The 20,853-nt window shown below is 40.7% G+C and overlaps 3 protein-coding genes across 3 annotated transcripts; all 3 read right to left on the reverse strand.

Annotated features, from left to right (window-relative positions):
- Positions 1-386: 386 nt before the first annotated feature.
- gadd45ga (growth arrest and DNA-damage-inducible, gamma a) lies at positions 387-2,039 on the reverse strand. The gene is made up of 4 exons (XM_041043156.1): positions 1,913-2,039; positions 1,714-1,815; positions 1,390-1,600; positions 387-1,216 (listed from the first exon to the last, which is right to left on the reverse strand). The coding sequence occupies exons 1-4, from the start codon at positions 1,963-1,965 to the stop codon at positions 1,103-1,105; spliced, it is 480 nt and encodes a 159-aa protein (XP_040899090.1). The 5' UTR covers positions 1,966-2,039; the 3' UTR covers positions 387-1,102.
- A 3,913-nt stretch (positions 2,040-5,952) lies between these two features.
- Positions 5,953-10,170, reverse strand: creb3l3l (cAMP responsive element binding protein 3-like 3 like). The gene is made up of 10 exons (XM_041043022.1): positions 10,036-10,170; positions 9,035-9,175; positions 8,454-8,841; positions 8,196-8,305; positions 7,934-8,026; positions 7,399-7,505; positions 7,122-7,190; positions 6,894-6,978; positions 6,708-6,801; positions 5,953-6,445 (listed from the first exon to the last, which is right to left on the reverse strand). The coding sequence occupies exons 2-10, from the start codon at positions 9,173-9,175 to the stop codon at positions 6,039-6,041; spliced, it is 1,494 nt and encodes a 497-aa protein (XP_040898956.1). The 5' UTR covers positions 10,036-10,170; the 3' UTR covers positions 5,953-6,038.
- Positions 10,171-11,466: 1,296 nt separating this feature from the next.
- Positions 11,467-15,899, reverse strand: nim1ka (NIM1 serine/threonine protein kinase a). The gene is made up of 5 exons (XM_041042704.1): positions 15,589-15,899; positions 15,282-15,394; positions 13,418-13,539; positions 13,153-13,299; positions 11,467-12,222 (listed from the first exon to the last, which is right to left on the reverse strand). Exons 1-5 carry the CDS (start codon positions 15,897-15,899, stop codon positions 11,467-11,469), a joined length of 1,449 nt encoding a protein of 482 aa, XP_040898638.1.
- Between the last annotated feature and the right edge of the window lie 4,954 nt (positions 15,900-20,853).

Genomic DNA, 20,853 nt, shown 5'->3' on the forward strand with positions numbered 1-20,853 from the left:
CTGCAGGCCCCCCCAGCCTCATTCTCAATTCTGGCTGAAGCGATTGTGCAAGCTGTCGCGTAAGGCAGCTGGTGTATGAGCGGTAAAAGGTCAGTGCCTGGAAAGAGTACATGTCATAAGTATCATTATGTTGTAACTGTTCTACTCTCTTTTTCTTCATTTTGTCTCTTTTTAAGCCACCCAGTCATTTGATCTTTACTTTCCATCTGCCACCCACATTTTTACTCTTTCCTTCTTCTCTAGAAATGTGTAGCTGATATCGTGAAACACTTCCTGATACATCTGTCTGTGCAATTTGGTTTAACTTCCCACACACTGCTGCATCTTAGATCAATGGTCTGTGACGCTTAATACAAAGGAGAAATAACATTTCTGACAAGAGAGGATGAGTTTGACTCCAAATGTTTATTCACAAAACATTAAAAATGAGTACAATTCCAATTACTATTGCATTGGTTTGTCTGCATATTTGAAAGTAAAAACAATAGTCCATGAAAAAGTGTCACAGGTACAGACACAGCTGAAATCAGGACTTGCAAGCAAAGTCTTTGCTTATTCCAAGAATGTCCTGATAGCTGCACTGGAAAATAAAGTCCACTTAGACATTTTCAGATACCCTCTTCAGGACCAGCATCTGCCTTGTTCCCTTTGATGAGATTCAGGGCAGCCTCCACACTTTCATAAGTCCATTTCTTGCACAGTCTCTTTCTCTGTGACCTTCTCTGCACACCTCCCCCGGTGCCTATTATCCAGGGCACTCCCTGGGTCACCACTAATCATCTTTTCCTGCAGTGTGCAGTCCAGTCCAACTCCTTCTCATTGCCCCTCAGGCTTTCTGTCCACTCCACAAACACCTGACTTAGTCCACACTTGACCTCTGAACTTGAACCCCTTCCTCTGGGTAATCCAGAACCAACGTGCTGACCCAGAATGCACTGGAAGGGTGCACTCTTGCAGAGGGATGGGGGGTTACAGCCACAGCCTCTTAATCCAGAAAAGTGAGGCAGAAAGGCTTGACACCCCCAGCTGAAGCTCAGCTCCTTGACTTTCTTTTCATCATCTTCATCATCATCATGTGAAGCATATTTAGCAGGCTGTCACTTCAGCGTTCTGGGAGTGTGATGGTGGGCACCCAGTCGTACACACTGCGCCTCTCCTGACAGAACAGACTCAGCTTGTCCAGGGCAGGGTCTTTCCAAGGGTTTGCACTGGGGCTCTGCAATAAAATAAGTGAGATGTTTAAGAGTCAGAAACCCTGCAACACATATTGGCTTTGCAAACGTGCAGTAACCCGGCAGCATGTGCAGAAAATTCAGACAGAGGAGTGATGCATGCATGATTCACTGGCTGCCGGTTCCTGACTGTGAGTGGGTGCTCCTGGGTACGTACCGTGACAAGAATGCAATGCGCGTCCTTGGGCTCGCCGGTCTCGTCTGCACCCACGAGGTCGGCCAGGCGCTCGATATCATTGACGCGCACCACGTTGATGTCGTTATCGAAGCAGAAGGCCTGGATGAGGGTGAAGTGGATCTGAAGAGCATAATCAAACTTGTACTCCCCATCGGTGGCGAGGACGCAGAATGCCACACTGTCTGGGTCACTGCGGGAGGGAAAAAAGATGAGAAAGGTTGTCAAAAAATATTCTTTCATCCTTATGTTTCAGCTTTTAAAATGGTAATTGAAATTAAACATTTGACGAATTGCAATACTTACACATTCATGACTTTAGCAGATTCATAAACTCCAACTGTCAGGTAGTCCTGCTTCTTAGCAGCGACCAGCAGCTCTTCCAGGGCTGCGCCTGCACTTTGCACCCTTGACAAAGAAAAATACACATAATCAGAACACTGGGCACATTTTGATTAACAAGTAAAGCTTGAACAACGTTGTATACGCGAGTAAAAATATTTACCTATCAGCGTTTTCCATTGTGTTCTCTTGTCCGCGGATCTCTTCCAGAGTCATAGTTATAATCCAAGCGCGATCGAGTTCTTGCAGTGAACTAAAAAACAAGGCTGTGTGCTTCTCTGTGTCGGGCTCTTGCGTTATTCTAAGCTCGGAACAGACTGTGGGTGGTTTTATAGCAAGTCGACGCTGTTTCTCGGCAAGGGGCGGTCTTTTCCGCTCCTGCCTCCTACCATTGGCTCAGAACAGCCAGAGTGTGGAAAGCAAAAGTCCCAGGGCAGTTACGCGGAGCTTGTTGACAACCCCACGTGGGGCAAGATTACAACCTTTCAAGAAATCCCCCCCCTCCCCACCCACATCCAAGTCGTCCTTGCCTTGTCAACATCCAACATCACCACCGTGTACAAAAACTAAAAGTCCTGTTTACGATTCAGAGTCACCGTAATACTTACACAATAAGGCTTGAATCCACTGAGGCAATTAGCGACCCACTGAATATTACGGAGCAGATGACATTCTGACATATGTATGGCATGTTTATGACCCAAAGATTAAACATATACATCATGTGATATTGCAGACACTTGAAGGATTTTTAAAACGAGCGACCTAATTGCTTTCTTTCTTTATATTTGTTGTTTGTATCATGATTACAGGTGGAGTTTGTGCTCGGGTTTTCTGTATATGTCTTCATCATTGAATACCAGGAATCCTGCTTTGTGTTTGCAGGTTGTATAACTGTTTTGCACCAATTTCACAACGCAAGTGAGTGAATAAGATCCGTCAAAGGAAAAATGCCGGATCTTTGCAGCAGGTGAAACAGCAGGGAAATCATAAGTGAAAGGAATATATTCCATGAGAAACTCTGGAACGATCAGTTGAAGACTGGACTTCCCCAGCTTGGGGGAATCACAGCTGTTTTATTTATAGCCCATCCAAAATTTCCCTGCAGACCTTGCCCTTAATAAACAGCTTACCGATTGTGCACCTGGGTACGCGTGCATCCTACCAACCTGTAACCTAACGTGTTGTTGTGTTTACACTCTGCCCGGGAGTTACAGAACTGTCTCCAGAGCGAGACTTGCAAGCCTGTCCTGACCCGAATAGGGAGAGATTTCCTGATGGCGACGTGTTTTGGAGGAGTGACCAAAACAGCTTGTGGCCGGCACACGCCAGTTTTTTGTTCGTCCATTGAAAGGAGGCTTAATTGCCAGTCTGTCTTTGCGCAGAAAAAAAACCCCCACTTTGTGTCACAACAATACTCACGTCCTCCACCTGCCCCCCGATCCTTTCAAGGGGCTGGGGTGTGTGAGTAACCCCTGTATGTGTGTGTGCGTGCTCTCCACGCTCTTTATTATACCACTCCATTCATTGCCCTACGGCAGATGCCCGACAGATGCGCGTGGCCCCCCCTCCAGAAGAGCGCCACGTGCCGCGGCCAGAAGTCCTTTTCAGGCCAAATTATCTTATCAGTGAGACTGCAGGAGTTTACATTCAACATCATTCGCCGTTCAGCCACATGCCGAAGGCTGTGCATGTTTACGCACCAGTTGACTGGTCTTGTCTTAACTTGAAATATTATGCCTCTATCCTATATTATAAGCAATAATTTTAGAGTATGTATGAGTAATTGAGATTTAGAAAACAAATTATATTAATTATAAGTAACCTCAAAATTTATCATGGAGATCTGCACTGCTAAGAAAGACGAATGCACCATAAAAGAGGCCACTTTACCAGAATATTAGCCTCTATTAAAGGTTGTTTCTGTCTTACACCATCTACTGAGCTGTAGCACACCAGCTCACTTTGCACAGAGCAGAGCTCTCAGCATCAGAAATATGGTGCCACAGCGCCATCTGCCGGTCATTTACCGAGTGACCTTTCCCCTACTGCTCGGCTAGTCTCAACATGCTGAAAAAGCTCGTGACTCATGATTCCACCCTCACTCTTGTGAGTCACCAACCGGCCCAGTCCCTATATGCAGTTATTTCCCGACAGCTGAGTTTGCATCTATAGTCAGACGAATATTGTTTGCCAACCATGGGCAATGGGGCAGGAACTTGCACACAGACAGAAGAGGGCACAGGGATAAAAGAAACAAAACCCAGTTTTGAGTTTACAGAATAAAATATAAATTAACTATATAATTAACCTGCCCTCCTTAGAAAATACTCAAAATGCCATATATTACCCATACAGGTAAAATTTCAACATTTCAAATTGTTACACAATTACATTATTTGCCTTGGAAAAAAGCACTCTGTGATATGCCAGTTACATGAGCTGTATTTGTTCCTGTAAGCTTTTGGAATTTTGTGTCTGTCACCGTTCTGAACGCAGTAGGCAGTTTGGCTAAGATGATGGGGAAAATCCCAAGCTGGCTGTGAATATCCAGTGGTGGATAAATTAGAAACGGTCTGCTTTCATGAACTAAAACTGTCAAAAGGTGTGACAAACAGTTCCAGATTGTGGTTGTCCTAGTTAGCTTGTGAGCACTAATTTGTCTGTGAAAAGGGACCGTAGGACTACTGAAGGAAGATTTCTGCATAACAAAAGACTATGAAACCTGAGAATATTAAAGAAACTTATGTGGGTGAATGTTTATCTTGAAAGTAGTTCAAAAGTTTATGCACCATACTGCAAGCCACTTGTAGGTGTCCCTTTTGTAATATTTAATTTCAGAGTATGTTTGCATGATCAACAGCCTCCGCAAGTTGAAAAAGTTTTTTTTTAAAAAGTACATACATGTACAGTATATTTCTATTCCCTCATCAGTAACACAGATCAAGAGAAACATTGAGGTAATTCTGATATATAAAAGGTTTATTATCATAGATGTTCAGACATGTTTTATACATAAAGAATTCAAATATACATAAGAGTTACAATCATTTAAGCGTATGTACATTCCATTCTTGGACTATGTCAAATGTCAGTGCATTTGTTCAACATGAGCAACATTTAAAATCTCATTGACTCTTGATTATAACAAAAAGAAGTTCCAATACCATTTAGATTCCATGTATCACTGATAGTAACATGAGAAATACACAAATAATAACAAAAATGCCTCACTGACAAAACAGGTCATCACATTTTTGAGTATATTTTACTGCAACACGGTTTACTGAGCAAATATATCAAACCCCTTATTCGGTGCACACAGGTGCTAAGGTATTTCAGAAGTGTTTATAAAGGTAAGAACTGTCCCATGAAATTGTAAAAGAGGAGATTGCAGGGGTAGACTGGAGCTGGCTAACAAAGTCAAAGGTTCAGTGTCTTGTTCTACATTTTGCAGACTTATTTTTCTTGCTGTACTGTACATAAACATAAAAAAAACAAAGCATTCCAAAATTAAAAATGACCATGGACACCCTTGTTACAAGGGAAATACTAACAAACTTTACAAGTCTTCTAAATGGCCAAATGTCCTGCAATGGCTTAAGCATAATGGTGGTCAAACAACCACTTTGATCAAGCTTTATGAGAATCAAGCAAACTGTCTTCTACTATGCAATGGATGTTCCTGACTAGTTTGCAGCGCAAACTGTTGCAGTATTTGTTTTCACAACTACTTACTATGGGAGACTCATTTATGAGCAGCGTACATTAAGAGCTGTTGGAGGTGATCAGACTAAAGTCAAACAAAGCTCACCCTAGAATTTGGTGATAAATAAAAATGCCATCAAGTAATACTTCTCTTTGAAGTAACCTGCAGTCTCCTGGTTCATTATCAATTTTCACAAATTTTGGTCATCACCACCAATTTGTATAATAACGTAAAAGGCCACGATGCGACCTAAGTAGCATGCGGCCTCCAGAAATGCAAGCATGCATTTTGTCTCTGCATTGTCCTGTCTTTTAGGTAGTTTACACTGTTAAAACATGGAAATCTCTCTATCTAGTTCTTTTTGATCGCTCGTACAAGGAAATCAGAACAAAGTGCAATTAAAGTAACAGTAGTACATCAGAAGACTGTTAGAGGGGAAAAGCAGGGACAGATTTATCCTTTATCTTGATAATTAGTGTTTTTTTCCCTTCCTCTTTTTCTAAGTTTAAATTTCCCTCTGGTACCCATAACATTAAGAATATGGCTCCCTCTGGTGGTCATATTGCTAAACATCTCCTTACTACATTTCATCTGAGCGGTGCTGCTGTAATATGACAGACGGGGGGTTCCGGTCTATCCAGTTATCCTTGGACCCTGAGACCTCATATGCTACAGCAGATGCCACTACAGTATCAATGGATCCTTCCTGTAAGGCCCCTACTCCGGCAGCCGGCCCCGGCTTCATCTCTGCAGCCTGAGCGGGATTAGGGAAGTCTGCCGAAGAGTTGCTGTTGACGCCTGTTTCCGAGTCAGGTTGCTCCACCCTCTGGTAGTCAGGAGTGTGATTCTTCTGACCCCCGGCAAAGATGGCTTTAACGTTCTCCACCTCTGCTTGGGACACAAAGGTAAGGTCGTCCTTTTCAGGCTCCAGGTAGGGTATGGCATCTGTGCTTTCTGATGGCAGTGAGCGCAAGGTCCGAGAGATGACTGCAATAATGAATGAAAAATGATTACCAAACATGAGCCAACAAAGGCACACTGCTGAAAAAGAAATCCCTGAAATCTTGATCACGCAATCAATAAAACAGCACTACACTGGCTAGCATACAGTGCACCCGTACACACTGAAAAGGTATTATATCCTGATGAAGAATGCAACAAATTATGTGTATCTAAAAAAGAAACAACAAGAAAGGCTAAAATACATAACAACAGAATATATAACAGACTTTTTTTTTAGGTAACATACTGGAGGTGGGTGTATAGAGCTCCTTCTGTTCTGTGTTTCCACCAAACGGATTGACTGATGGGAAGATAATGAGGCAGAAAGAAAGCAGGAACACCTGGAGGGCAAACCAAAGGAGAAAGTGAGGAAAAAAACACTGCAGTATGACAAAGAACTTGACATTGAACAATAATCACTAATCAAATTTACCATGACACAAGTGCTGGTTGTGCTGGCCTTCATAGTTGACATCTTCACCATAGCCTGTAGTTTCCTCAGTTGCTCTATCAAGGAGCTGTGAGAACAAAGAGGACACATTTACTGTAAGAGATGTCAACAGATTCAAAAAACACCACAGATTCAAAAAACACTAAATGTTATTACTTATGTTTTGTCCAAATTATTATTAATCCAGAAGCAAAATCTCAGAGTTCTTACATGTTCTGTTTCTGAAGCATTTGGACTTTCTTCTGTAATTCCAGGTTGTGTGCAGTACAGATGGCAACCCTGTGGTAGGAAGACATCAGTTTATTTATTCAAACACTCACAGATAGTCAAAGTAATGTGTTGCACCACCATTTGTTTTATGCAAGTCAAGCTTTTCCATACTTCCCATACTAACTGTAGAATATCTGACTATTATTCTAAGAACAGGTGTAGAAATGTCTGTATCTATGTTAAAAATGTTTTAGAAATTTTAGCCTCTTTATCTCACCTGTTTTCCAGTCCATCAACATACACCTTCTTCTTCTTGCGGCTTTCCTGAGCCGACTGCTTGTTGCGGATCTTCCTCCTGACCCTCTTCAAGGTCCTCTCCTCTGCCTGTTACACAGAGAGGAGGCGGCTTTCACGGGAGTGTTGACATGACAGATGACAACGTATATGTAACAGCTTTGAGCAGCTGCACCGCAGACAGACCAAACAAAAAATCCATTTTGATTATTCATCCAGCAAAATCAGGGGTTGAGGGTAAAAAAAAAAGAAAAAAAGAAAAACGAAATAATTATCACACCGAGAAATGAGACAAAAACATTCACATATGGCCATACAATAAAAAAAAGCTAATACTGTTCAGGATTATGATGAAACAACTGCTACAAAAATGAATGTAACAAAAATTATATGCATCTGCGTAACGGGCTCTGATTACGCTCAATGATGTATTTGCATTTACAGTATTCTGCAACCCAGTGTAGCTAACAACAACACCATCAGCTCAAGGAATTACAGACATTAACTGTTTCAATTACCTTTGTGAGAGGCATTTGTGTTGGAATGGTTACTCCTTCTTTCGCCAAAAGACGCTTCTCCTCCTCAGTGAGCACAATCTCTTTAAACTGGAACTGAAGGGAGGAAAGACAATGTTTTATAAATCTTTGTATGTTTTCAGTAGTGCATGAACCATCTTAGAATGTCACACACTATTGGCTTATTAACCAAATCTTTGGGTCTTTGGGAAGATATTTAAAGCAGTCTCTTTGGTATGGCTAAAATATTTAGAGAGACACTGACCTGGTCTGTTTTGTTGGGCTGTGCTGAATCCTGCATTGAGTCCTCTATGGCCAAAGTGCAGGGCAGTTCGCTGGTGATGTCCTCCTCTATTGCCTCACTCACCAGGTCATCTGTCACAAGAAAAAAATACATTTAAAATAAACTTCATAACCTTTTTCTCCCATTTGTTGCTGCATATTTTAAGTCAGTAAAGTTTAAAAAAATTTTAAAGTAAACCCAAAGATTACACATATTCAAGAGTTATTGGACAACACATACCCAAATCAATGAAGACGTCTGTATCTGGTCTTTCTGTCCTCACACTCTGCAGGATATCCATGTCCCTGCCCTGAAGCAGAGAGTAGCTGTGATCTGCCTGGACTGTTAAGACCTCCAGATTCTCTGTGTGCAGCTCTCCAGGGCCCTGGGCAGGGTCCGAGTGCACAGGACTGGGCTGTGAGTAACTGGGGCTGGGCACAACGTCACTATCACTACCATGGGGACTTGGGCATCCCAGAAGATTGTTGTTTCCAACCCCAGTGCTGCTGTCATCAGAAATGCCACTGTCACTGCCCAAGGGAGAATGAGAGGGACAAATAGTCCCCATGTTGTCCTCTTCCTCTAACAAGCTGGACAGAAAGTCTTCAGTATCCATACCTGTGAGCATCTGGGCAACAAAAGACAGTATTAAACTTTGAAACACACACACAACTGGTAAGTCATCAGGTCGTTATACTATTAGCTACTCCATGATCATGTAGTTTCTTTGATATGTAGATGTTTCTATTATTGTTTCCAAACCTTGGACATTTATTTTTACAATTATATCTAGTTGTATGTTTTTTGGAATGAAGTCTTACATCTTGTTCAGACAGCCAGGATTCAATGAGTCCGTTCTCATTAGGAAAGAGGGGCTCTGCAGAGCCATCCCCTCCATCGTGGAACAGCAGCCCCAACAGGTCTGTTCCATCCATGTCTGGAAGGTCCTCAGTGATTGACATCTGTAGCAACACGGGAAAATGTAGAGCACAGCATTTGCATTAAGTTAATAACAATGCATGAAACAGTGTAATCAGTTGACTGATTTTGTTAAAACATTCATCTGGCAGAAAAACTGTTGGTGTATTTCTCTGTTTTATACCACTGTACTCAAATATCTGAGATGCCGCTATGTAGTGTGCTTTGACCTTCATGTGGAGGCTGCAAGAGCATGTGGATGCTATTCTGACTGTAAGGGATTTAATGGCCTCTAATGTGATGTCTAATGTGACAGATAACACTTCCCCGTCAATGACTTAAAAACACGTATGCTAAACTGCCAAGTAAACAGTTTCCTATTGCATCATCGCTGTGCTCCCATCATGACCTCATCTTATTTTGAGCCCCGCCCCCACGTCTTTGTCACGAGATGTGAATACAATATCAAATATCAAAACAAATAACCCGCAAAACGGTTAGTTAATTACAGAAAACGACTATTTCTATGCTGCATTTCTTACCGAAGAAAACACATACATATGGAGGCTGTTCTTGTGTAGGGTACCTCTATTGTCTTGCAATATGAGACTGTTGTCTTGCAGCAAAGCCATTTCAGACACAAACGTTGAATGACCTATTTAAAGTAGCAGCTGGCAATGGGAACCAAGAGCGTTTAATTTCAACAGGCTGAGAAAAAAAATGTAATCGCAATATTTACTCCACTGGCAGAAATAAAGAAATTTATCAAAAGGCCAGCATCGACGGGCCAGCTGCTTAACCATGCCTTATTAATCCTGTCATCAGCTATATTTAAAGAGGGCGTGGTCCCTCGTGACATTAAACACGCTGAAAATACGCAGCTAATTCCCAAGAATTTCCTTACCGTAAGGTAACAGGAGACAAATGATCATTCGAGTGAGTGCGTCCGGGTGTCTATCGGTTCTTCAACTCAGTGAGTCTTTCTGCTACCGTCCGCTGTCAAAGCGCTTCCTCCAGAAACCACCTTCCAACAAGGCAAAATTTGCGTCATCACGTGAAAGCGGATATGCGTACGTGTGTTTCTTGAGGGATTCTGGGAAGTGTAGTTAGTACAGTGTTACACCATGTACTGCACTCGCTCCTGCTTCCTGCATACACATGGCTGCAGTACAATACAGAAAATGACAATACATGTTATTATATTATTATTAAAGTAACAGAAATACTAAATATTATAATATTGTTATTGTGTTTTTCTTTCTGTAAAACACAGGAAAAGGGTATAAAACAATACAATGAACTTTAATCACTTTCCCATTCACTTGAATGGGATTTGCACTCATTCACTTCCATTCGCTTGTACGCCAATGCAATTAGTAATTGTTTGCAAAATACCAGTAAATGTGCCTTCAGATTCAGAGCTGTATTTTGTGTTAAAATGATCAGCATGAAAGCATCATAAACGTTAAGAAAAGACTGATGCATTTAAATTTTAAATGTATTTTAATCAACACATTAGCAGGAACATGGCATCAGATGAATAAAAAAAACCCTAATTACTGACATACTGAAATTGTCTGAGTCAAAACTGAAAATTAATTTTGCCACATGACCAACAAATAACTTTGGTGATTGGTATATTGGTATTCATAGCTTAATGTCATTTATTGGCTCTGGAAGATGTGGGGAAGATGTGGGCAAGATGTGAAAACTCTATTCATCAGTTTATGAATATCATCACAAACATTAAGGAGTATAATGAAACCAGTCTGTCTGATTTCATAACATTGTAGAAAACTAAGGCATTGAAGAAAAGTGCAATTAAACATTAAAAACAAAACATTTCATGTACTGACTGCACGTTTCACCACTTTATCGCCTCAGCACAATGCTGTGGACTTCTAACTCTTTTATGCTACATTGGTTTTTCATGGAGTTTATTGGTGTGTTAAAGCACAACTAAGCACAGAATGGGAGTGGGCTACAAATATCTGGCTTGCATGACCCAAATAAGTTATGTATGCCTTTTAATCATTATTATGTTTACTTCAATTCAGTTTCATTATATTTGCAAATCTCATGAGAATACAGGTCCCTGTCCCTGTCAAACAAGGAGACAATAATGATTCAGTGCTACCAACATTCTCACAGAGACTAATTTTACTTACTAGAAGAAAAATATGAAAGTAAGAAATCCCAGATTTCAGGTGCTCAGTGGAGTTACATGATTTCAATTTATACTGCTGGACTGAAAAGCACATTTCTAATGAAATCCATGCAAACTCATCCAAGACTATATAGTCATTTAATTACCAGTGCGAAGCAGAGCATTTTGTCACAGAATCACACAGAGTTTAGACGTGTGCCGTAAACTACGGTACACTTTTAGTCGTTCCTTTTTACTTGTTGTTGTTCCGACTACCTGTGTGACTGCAGGTATGCTCTCAACAGCCCGTCTCTTGTGAGCTCGATGTAACAGGATCCTATAGACCCCGGTGATAGAGCTCCTGCAGTCTTTCCCCTGGTTGTTGAGGATGTGTTCTGAAGTGATTCCTAGTGCCTCTAGTGCTGCCTTTACCTCTGTCTCTTCCTCCCTGAGTCCAGATGGATCACTCTCTGCAAGGTAGGATGGGTCTAGTTTAAAGGGCTCCATGGCCCGCGGGAAGTCAACAGGGAGCAGCCACTCACAGCCCATCATCTGCTCCACTGTGCAGCGGTCAGATGGTATGGGTTGGAGGATCCCCCTGATCAGCCTCTGGCATGCCTCTGGCACCCAGGAGGGCAGCATGTAGGCCCCATCCAGGATGCAGCGCTTCAGTTTGGCCACTGTGTCTGCCCTGAATGGCATGGTGCCTGTCACCATGAAAAACAGCATCACACCCAGGGCCCAGATGTCTACAAAGATGCCAACATAATGCTCATCCCGAAAGAGCTCAGGTGCAGCGTAAGGTGGAGAGCCGCAGAACGTGTTGAGAGTCTCATCACGGCGGCTCAGCGTGCTGAAGCCAAAGTCCCCAACCTTGACACAGGAGTTGCTGGTGTAGAAAACATTTTCTGCCTTCAGGTCACGGTGGATGATGTTGTTTTCATGCTGTGGGAGAAAAATGAAACACTGAGTGATGTAAGTTATTAACAGGGGGCCATAGCTCAAACTACAGCATCGAAATATCTGATCCATCCATTTAATGGTATTACACGTAGGATTTTGTAATTAATAATTTGATTTCTACTATGTCTGTTAAATGTCGGAGTCCTCAGGTTTGAATCCAAGAGACATTCTGGTAAAGAGGCTCCTGAGAAACTCTTCAGTCATAAAAGTGTTTTGCTTATTGAAACTTCATTTGGATGTATGACCTTTATATTGAACAAAAATTATTATTGTAAACAGAGTATTTTTAATGTCTTAAAATAGGTCTGGCAGAGATCTCTAAGAAACCATGTGACTCCCACATCAATAGACTGTCTGACCAAACAAAAATGCATGAGTCATGCAGTTTGTCCAGTTACCACTGAAATGCTATTGATCCATTAAAGCTGCCATGTAAGCAAATGCATAAAGGTAGTTTTTCTAATCCATCACAGCTCCTGTATAGTTTCATCAAACTGTCTGTCATATCTAAACATTAAAGGGATTTTAAAAAATGTACATTTTTCATTATGCTTTGGTAGCTCAGGATCTTGTACTTGGAATTTAGTCTTCTGTTGTACTTATTGTAAGTTTGTTTTGATAAAGTGTGAATGACTAAAAAGTAAATGTATACACGCTTTACATGTAAGGAGTGATAATGCTGGGAAAACATGGTGGCTCAAAACCAGGTCATTTTAGCAAAAGAGAATGGACAACAATATAGATGACTTACTAAAATGTATAGGTTAATGTAGTATAGGTTGTCATCTTTAAGGGCAATATCACAGTTACAGTGTTAATTAAGTGTTATATAGGTTACCTTCAGATTGAGATTTTGTTTATTATTATCTTACTTAAACATAGCACAACATGAACATATATATTTGTCCTGACCATGTGTTTAACAGCAGAGAGGATCTGAGCGAAGACAATCTTGCTATCGGTGTCAGAAAGTTTCCCTTCTGTAGTAATTTTGGTGTAGAGCTCCCCTCCCCCTGCATACTCCATCACCAAGTGTAACCGTGACAATGTCTCCACCACCTAAAGAAGAAAAAGGGTGACACGAGTGACAAGTATGTCAGAATGCACTACTAAGAAGAAGACTGGATGTGGGCTGGATGACGTCAGATAAAGGTAAATTACAAATCATGAGCCAAACCTCATAAAGGCGTATGATGTTGGGATGATGTAGTTTCTCCATGCTAGAAATCTCTCTGGACAGCAGCCTCTGGGTCTTCTGATCCAGCTTGGTTTTGTCAAGGATCTTTATAGCCACCTTGTCTGGTGATGGAGCAGCAAATCATCAGTGATGCATGAAACCTAATGTCATACACAAATTTCTACAGAGGAACTGGATCACTAAAAACCATGCAGAGAAATTCTTTAAAGTGATATTTCAATAGAAACAAGATAACAGAAATAACTTAATATCTAAATATCATTTTTTCTTTCTTTTAGAACTTAGGCAGTCTCATTAGGTGTTTTACTGTGCATTATCATTAAAATAACTTCAATTTAATATATTGTAAATGTGTACATAAGTTGTTTGTAGCTAGAGAATAGAAAATGTACACTGTTTCTGTATATACTCTGTATACACTGTATCTTTTATTCTGAATATATTTTATTTTGTTATGCTGCGATTTGTACGCCTTTCTTTTTGCACTGATGTGGAACAGTCCCTCAATTTTGTTGTACTTTTGTACAAAGTATGATTGTGCAATGACAATAAAGATTTATCTTATCTAAAATGTGAGCCTGATTCCATGTAGCAAACACAGAATTGCCCCTGAAGTGACCAGGTCTGATGCTCTGCTGTAGATAATTTGATGGAGGATTAGCTGCTCTCAGAAACCAATTTTCTTGATTATATTCTCCCAGGGGCCAATTCTTACTTTTAGCTCTATCTTAAGAAGAAATTTGCTTTATAAATGAAGGAAAATTGCCATACCGCAATGACTTAAGGTCCGAGCAGATATGGAAGGTTCAATCAGTAAAGATTAAATATGACAGGGACACAGAGGGCTGAACTACTGTAGTTACATTGTCCTGGAATCAAATTTAACTTATCACCTCTAAAAATGTGAGGAAAACATACTCCAAATTTCAAAATGTACAGACCTTCAAACCCATTTATAACATCAGAATACTTTTCATGCAGTGTATCAGACTCAAACAGCTGATATCTCATCTGTATTCCTTTTAATGATTCATAAAGATAAATAAAATAGACCTCAGGTAACAAAATACAGAAAACCTCTTAAGCGAAGAAATGGTGTTGCGATATCTAATTGTGTGTCACTATACATTATTCAGGCTGGTATTAAGCTCCCTTTCAGCTGTGACATACTGTAGCCTTCAATAGGAGCATTTAAAATGCATCACAGCTCATATTGTTTTTGAAGGACTAAATGATACCACTTACCGGTACATGCACACACAGAGACACACACACACACACATAGCATAGTACAGACAAGCATACAGTAAAGTACATATTACCCTAAAAATATTGAACACAAACACAGACTGACAGTGACACACTCATTCTCCTCTCTCACTCTTTAGCCTTTGATGAGGCATGCAGCAATTTTAGCCGTCGCTAAGGAAACTGGAGATCTCTAATCAATCCATCTGTTCAAGGGCAGCAGACAGTCTGTCTCTTTGTGGCTGAATCGGCCCCCTGGCCAAGCACACAGTGAATTGCTACATAAGGACGCACTTGTTAGTGTTGCAGCCCATTGATGGAAACAGCTCATCAGCCAAATTATCACTTAAATCTTATAAAAAAGAAGCCACAGCAGAGACCAAACGGGAGCTTACCAACAGCTTTTATCTTTAAAGATGGATGTTATCCATCTTATCTTAGGAATGACTATTCAGTCAAAATGCCTTGACATCTATCAATACCTGGTCAGTCAGTCAAGTCAGTTTGGCATCTTTGTTTAGCTGATGTTTTTCTTTTCCCCTGTGTAAGCAGCATAAGTGCAGTAGCATTCCATTCATTTCATGCAGTGTCTTACCTTTGGTGAGGGCATGAATTCCAAGCTTGACATGGGAGAAATTTCCACAGCCGATCTCTCCGCGAATTTTGTAGAAGCCAATTCTTCTTCCCACTGTTAGCTCACGGACGACCCTGTGGACAGATTATACAAAAGACGTCACACTGTATTTTTTATGATACATCATAGCAGAGCACAATACAAACAATTTCAAAGTCTGAGAAGTTGAAAAAAAAGAGAAATACAACAATAAAATATTCTTTAAAAAAAAAATTATGGCCACAAAGGACCTAAAAGGGTAATTTCTGCTTTATCTCTAAATCTGTACCTTTCATCCTGGCACATATCCAGGTTCAGCCTTTCCAGTGGAGTGAGACGGCGGATGGTGGCTCCTTCATCGTCTGTATTGATGTCGGAACTGTCCTGGTGGCTCCAACGGGTGTACCTTTGGCCCCCAGTAACCACGCCTGTGCCTCCAGTGGAACCTCCGACTGAATCTCCATTAGTACCCCCAGTTTCGACCCCAGAAACTGAGTTGCTCCCAGCAGTGCCTGCTGCCCCCGACCCCCTTGAGCCCGATGTCCCGGCCCCAGCTTCGGTCCCTTCGGGGCTGCTCTCAGAAGGGCAGACAGCAGTCATCCTGCAAGGGACAAGGTGGTTGGAGTGGGCTTAGCTCATTGCTGGGAGTGGCGCATGACTGGAGGCACAAAAAGAAAAAAACTCCACCTTAGTTTCTTACTACATTTTTGAGACTGCTTATTTTTTGATAGCATTCTGTGAAAAGTGCCCACTACAATGTTTGTTCTATTGCTTCTAATCATTTCATTTTAAACATACATGGTTTTGTAAAACACGATCTTTGTTGTGAGACTGTTACGAAACTGGCCCTAACCCTGTTATAATATCATAGATCCACTGCAAAAGCTTGACTTACCTTCAGATATGTGAGCCATTTAGAAGGTAAATCCTTTCAGTGTCCTTGCCCTAATCTCATAGCTATAGAGGCAAACTGAGTCAGCAAACAAATGTTTCAACTAAACAGGACAGAAGCTCCGGTTTGCACACCCAAGCACATGCTGCATCCAAAATCCCCAAATGTGCTGCAGCTGCAACGTGTCCTCGCCACAGTGGAATATCAGGGGCAAATTGTCATCTTAAGCTTGTGGTCTTACTGCATCTCAAGAATTTCCGGTCGTTGAGGATTTAGTTTTCCTTATTTGTTGTACTGAAGAAAAGGTGATGAGGCTGGAGATCAGACAGATCTTGTGCTACTGGATTCATGCTCACGTTTGTCTCTGAAGAGGCCTGCGGAGCATTAATGGGCTCTTTCAAGTCTCCAGGGTATAAATAGGCCACAGGTTGAGGAGGAGGGAAGAAGAGCTGGACGAGGGGGGGGGCTGAACAGATGATAGTGTCAGGGTACAGCCATGGGGTGTTTAGTGAGACAACCTGGAATGAAGCACAAAAATAAATGTCATTTATTTTCATGTTGATGCTCATGGAAGCCCTCCATTTCTTTTTTGTTGTCTTTTTTGTATTTTAATCTGTTTGGGGTTTTTTTTATGTTTTTTTCCTATTTGTAGGCATGCCAGAATATTTATCATTTTGGCAGTTTTGTATATTTTTTTATGGATCAAGCATCAGTTAAATATGAGAGTTCGTGTGCACATGTCAACACAAGCGTGACTGTGCTGTACCTGCCAGAGTGTCCGTTAATGTGTATTGTAATCCTTACTTAATTTAGTGCCTGAGTCCTGCTCCAAGGACGATGCAGGCTGAGGTTGCCATGAGAGCCAGAATAAACAAATGAGGGAGATCCTCATCACTCTCTACCACAAAAAAAAAGGGTAATTACAACCTGAAATACTAGCACGATTAATTTCATTTCTAATGCAGAGTATGAGTGATGACTGTCACATCCTTATGTGTGTTGGAGTGATGATTGTGGTTATATGAGTTTGTAATTAGGTGATAACTGCATGCGGCTCTAACGCTCTAACAATGTCCCATGAGAGGGAAAAGGTGAACCTGAGGTGAAGGTTAACCCTGATTTTACAGAGATGTGTACTTTCTATTGTTACAAATAAAAAATCATGGTGTTTATCTACTCAAAATATCTTTTATGGCCACAATATTTGGCATTTGTGTTTTCCCTGTAATCTGAGAGAACTGGATTGGCCTGAATTTCCTGAGCTGATATTAGATGAGATGTTTCTACGAGTGAGATTATCTCTGAGTTGTGTTGTTTAACAGAATCATAGTGTGCACTCCCCCCGTATGCACTTTCTTACCACTGCAAGTCACTTGTTCTACATTCAACCTGACACCTGAATTATTTTAGAAAATACAGTAGTTAATGGTACATGTACATAAAGTATACTTAACCTAAACTACAATGATAAGAGTATTTTAAATATCAAAGTATTTAAGAAGCATTACAATTGAGCCACACCATTACACTACATGTTCACAGACATCCATTATGATGAACATGGGCACTGTAGACAATTTTGTTTATACCCCACTTAAAGTATGCTGGTGCCATAAATACTCACTAGCAGACCAAATGTGCATTGGCCCATGGCAGGAAATACTCCCCAGTGAATGCACTATTTACTCTTGTTTGAGTAATATTTGCTAAAAGCTACAATGGCTAGATATGTTAGGAAGTTGCTACGCCTTTTTAAAAAATGATTTACATCTTCAGTAGGAACGAATGGGCATGAAGCCAAGTGGCTTTTCTTGGATTTGCTGACATGTGGAAAAGTATAGTATAAAACAAATGATCAGGTGATGTGAATGCAAATGCATTATTTTCTAAGGTGATGAAGTTAAACGGCAATGTTGATTTCAATACTAATAAACAGTTGGATGTATGACAATGAAATAATAATTTAAAAAACAATAAGGATATTGGTTATCCTTACTGTGAGAAAATCTGTTTTCCTACAGTATTACACAAAATTTCCATCATAAATTGAGTTTGGGTGCTGAGAAGACGCCATTGTCAAGACATAATGTGGTGTGTGTGAGGCAGGCGTAAAAATGGATTTACTTTTAGTGTAACATTTTGTTATGGAAGATGTTCTCTCATCTGTCTCTATATTGAGATGAATGAATCCATGTTAAAGGCTGTCTAGGAAATCAAAGCAATTCTCTTTTGTCAGGCCTACAGTCTCCCAGCCTTCAAACACCTTCCTATCATCGCACCATGAATATCTAAGCATTGATCTCAGGCAGCCTAAAAGGACTTGCTAAGAGTGGAGGGGCCTCCACTTTACAGCACAAAGCAACAAGCCCTGAATACAAGCCTTTTATGTGTGTAAATAAAAAGACTAAAGGACAACCATGCATGAGATAAATGCAATAAATAATGAGGGAGAGTTCTGGGACAAAAATCACCATCAGGAAACTGTATGTTTCAGTTCTCTTGGAGTACAGCCTCTACAGCATCAAATAGCACCATCACATACTTTTTTCACTGTCCTGTAATTACAACCCTTTTTCAACCAAAATATCATTATTCTAAACTTCACAAAAATGTTACTAAAATTAATTAAACAGAGAGTGGGACACCTGCTATGTTGAGTAAAGCAATTTTTAAAAAACTAAGTGGAACGACTGATAATTACTTCAAGTGGAGAGTATCTGGGTCTATAGATGAGCATTGTTACCTTGATTGCTTTGTGTTTTGCTTCCACTGGATAACTGATCTACCCGGTTGCTTGGTGATGCACACTGACCGAGCATGTTTGTCTTTTTTCAGGCTGAGGATTAGGCATGGACTGGCCCTAAGTGTCAAGAAAGCACACAGAGCTATGTTTACAGTTACACAGTGCTGCACTGAGCCAGAGAGTACCCATGATAATTATATGCACGAGCGCACTGATGGATTTACAGTATACACACACCACACATGCACAGATAAAGAGAACAACTGTGTACCAGTGGAAGAATGAGAAACCTTACAAATATACTGTATCTTGCTCATATCTGTCTTTTTGTGAATTAAAGCTGAAATTGATGCATAAAGAACCTAAAGTCATTTTAATCATACTATACGTCATGAAAATTACCAAACTGGTTACAGCTTCATATAATTTCTTAATTAGCTTATTTTCTCTGTTTAAAATTATTTTCAAAATATTTTGGCTGCTCGTCCAGACCAAGCAAGTTCTCTTAAATGGTTCAGGAGTAGGAACAAGCCTATAATGAAGGGATGTTAGTAGTAGAATTTTGAAGTTTAAAGAAGGCTGAGATATTCTGAAAGGTGGTGTGGAGCCGATTATAAAACTTAGAGGATGCTCAGGAAAGACAACCATGTTGTAAAAACAGTTGCTACTCTAAGCTGAATAACACGTCTCAATAGTACAGAACATCTGAGTGAACATCTCAGACCAAATGTGCTGAGCTTTGGTCTTACACTCTTCTTCACCTTACAGAGGAATAATATACTTAAATAAATAGAAATTGTGTCTGTGACTTTACGAGCGAAGCCACATCCAATTTTATGTTTGATTTGCAGACAGATATAAAACTCAAAAACTCTGTATATGAATATGCTCTTTATCACAGACAGGTCTATGGGTCTGCAAACAGCCAGTCGTTCATCAGCAAACATAATCAGCTTGGCCAAGTACGGGTCCTTACTCACCAGACAATAACTGTCTGAGGATCTCTAAATGGAAGGAGGAGAGTTTGCCTGGTGCACTCTGCTGCTGATCGCACTGCTAGCATCAACAGCCTCTTCACACACTCCAACAACGGAAAACACGACAGCCCATCCACAGCAGCTGTGGATCAAGAACAAGTCACTCTTTGCTATCTGTGCCTTTAGTTAGACAAAGTAAGAGCAGAGAGCTGCTGCTTCTCACATCACCAGCTAAGAAATGTTTATCTGCAGAAGAGTTCCTCCTCTCTGTTTTGTTTCTGTTTTGTTTCTAAAAAGGCTGCTGCTCTGCCTCGCATTCACTTTTACGTCCATTCCCTCAGTCCAGCCGGTGCTTGTATCGCATTCTCTCTTTTTCACTGCTATTATGCATTCAGGTACAAAGACAACGCACGCGCCAGCGCACACACATTCACGCACCCTTTCCTCAGACAGACACATGCGCAAGCACGCTCGTGTAAATACATACACACGAGGGCGCACACACAGACAGCAAGCTCTCACCACACAAAGCTCCCTAGTGTGTTAATTGAGACGCACGGCTGACAAGAATAAAGAGCTCAGCAGTGAAAGAGCTGCGACAATGAGGACTATGGACCCTAGGAACAGAGAGACAGGCCTCTCTGGAATCTATGGGGCAAATATTTCACATTTCCAAAAAAAACAAAGTGACCTCTAAATCCCTTCCCCCTGACACACATACACACAGAGTCCAAATCAAAGCTGCACAGTCGTCTGCGGATGCACAAAAAATTAAAGCATGGAAATAACAGACACAACATAAGGCTTTCCAAATGGTCAGCTAAAACTGATGATAACTATAAGACACTAACACTCTTTCCTTGACTAACATTATATATATTTTGTTTTACTTTGATCTTTAATTGTATTTTGATTCCTTATTCATCTGTGCTATCCTTATTG

This window comes from Toxotes jaculatrix, chromosome 7 (assembly GCF_017976425.1).
Source record: "Toxotes jaculatrix isolate fToxJac2 chromosome 7, fToxJac2.pri, whole genome shotgun sequence".
NCBI lineage: Eukaryota > Metazoa > Chordata > Actinopteri > Toxotidae > Toxotes > Toxotes jaculatrix.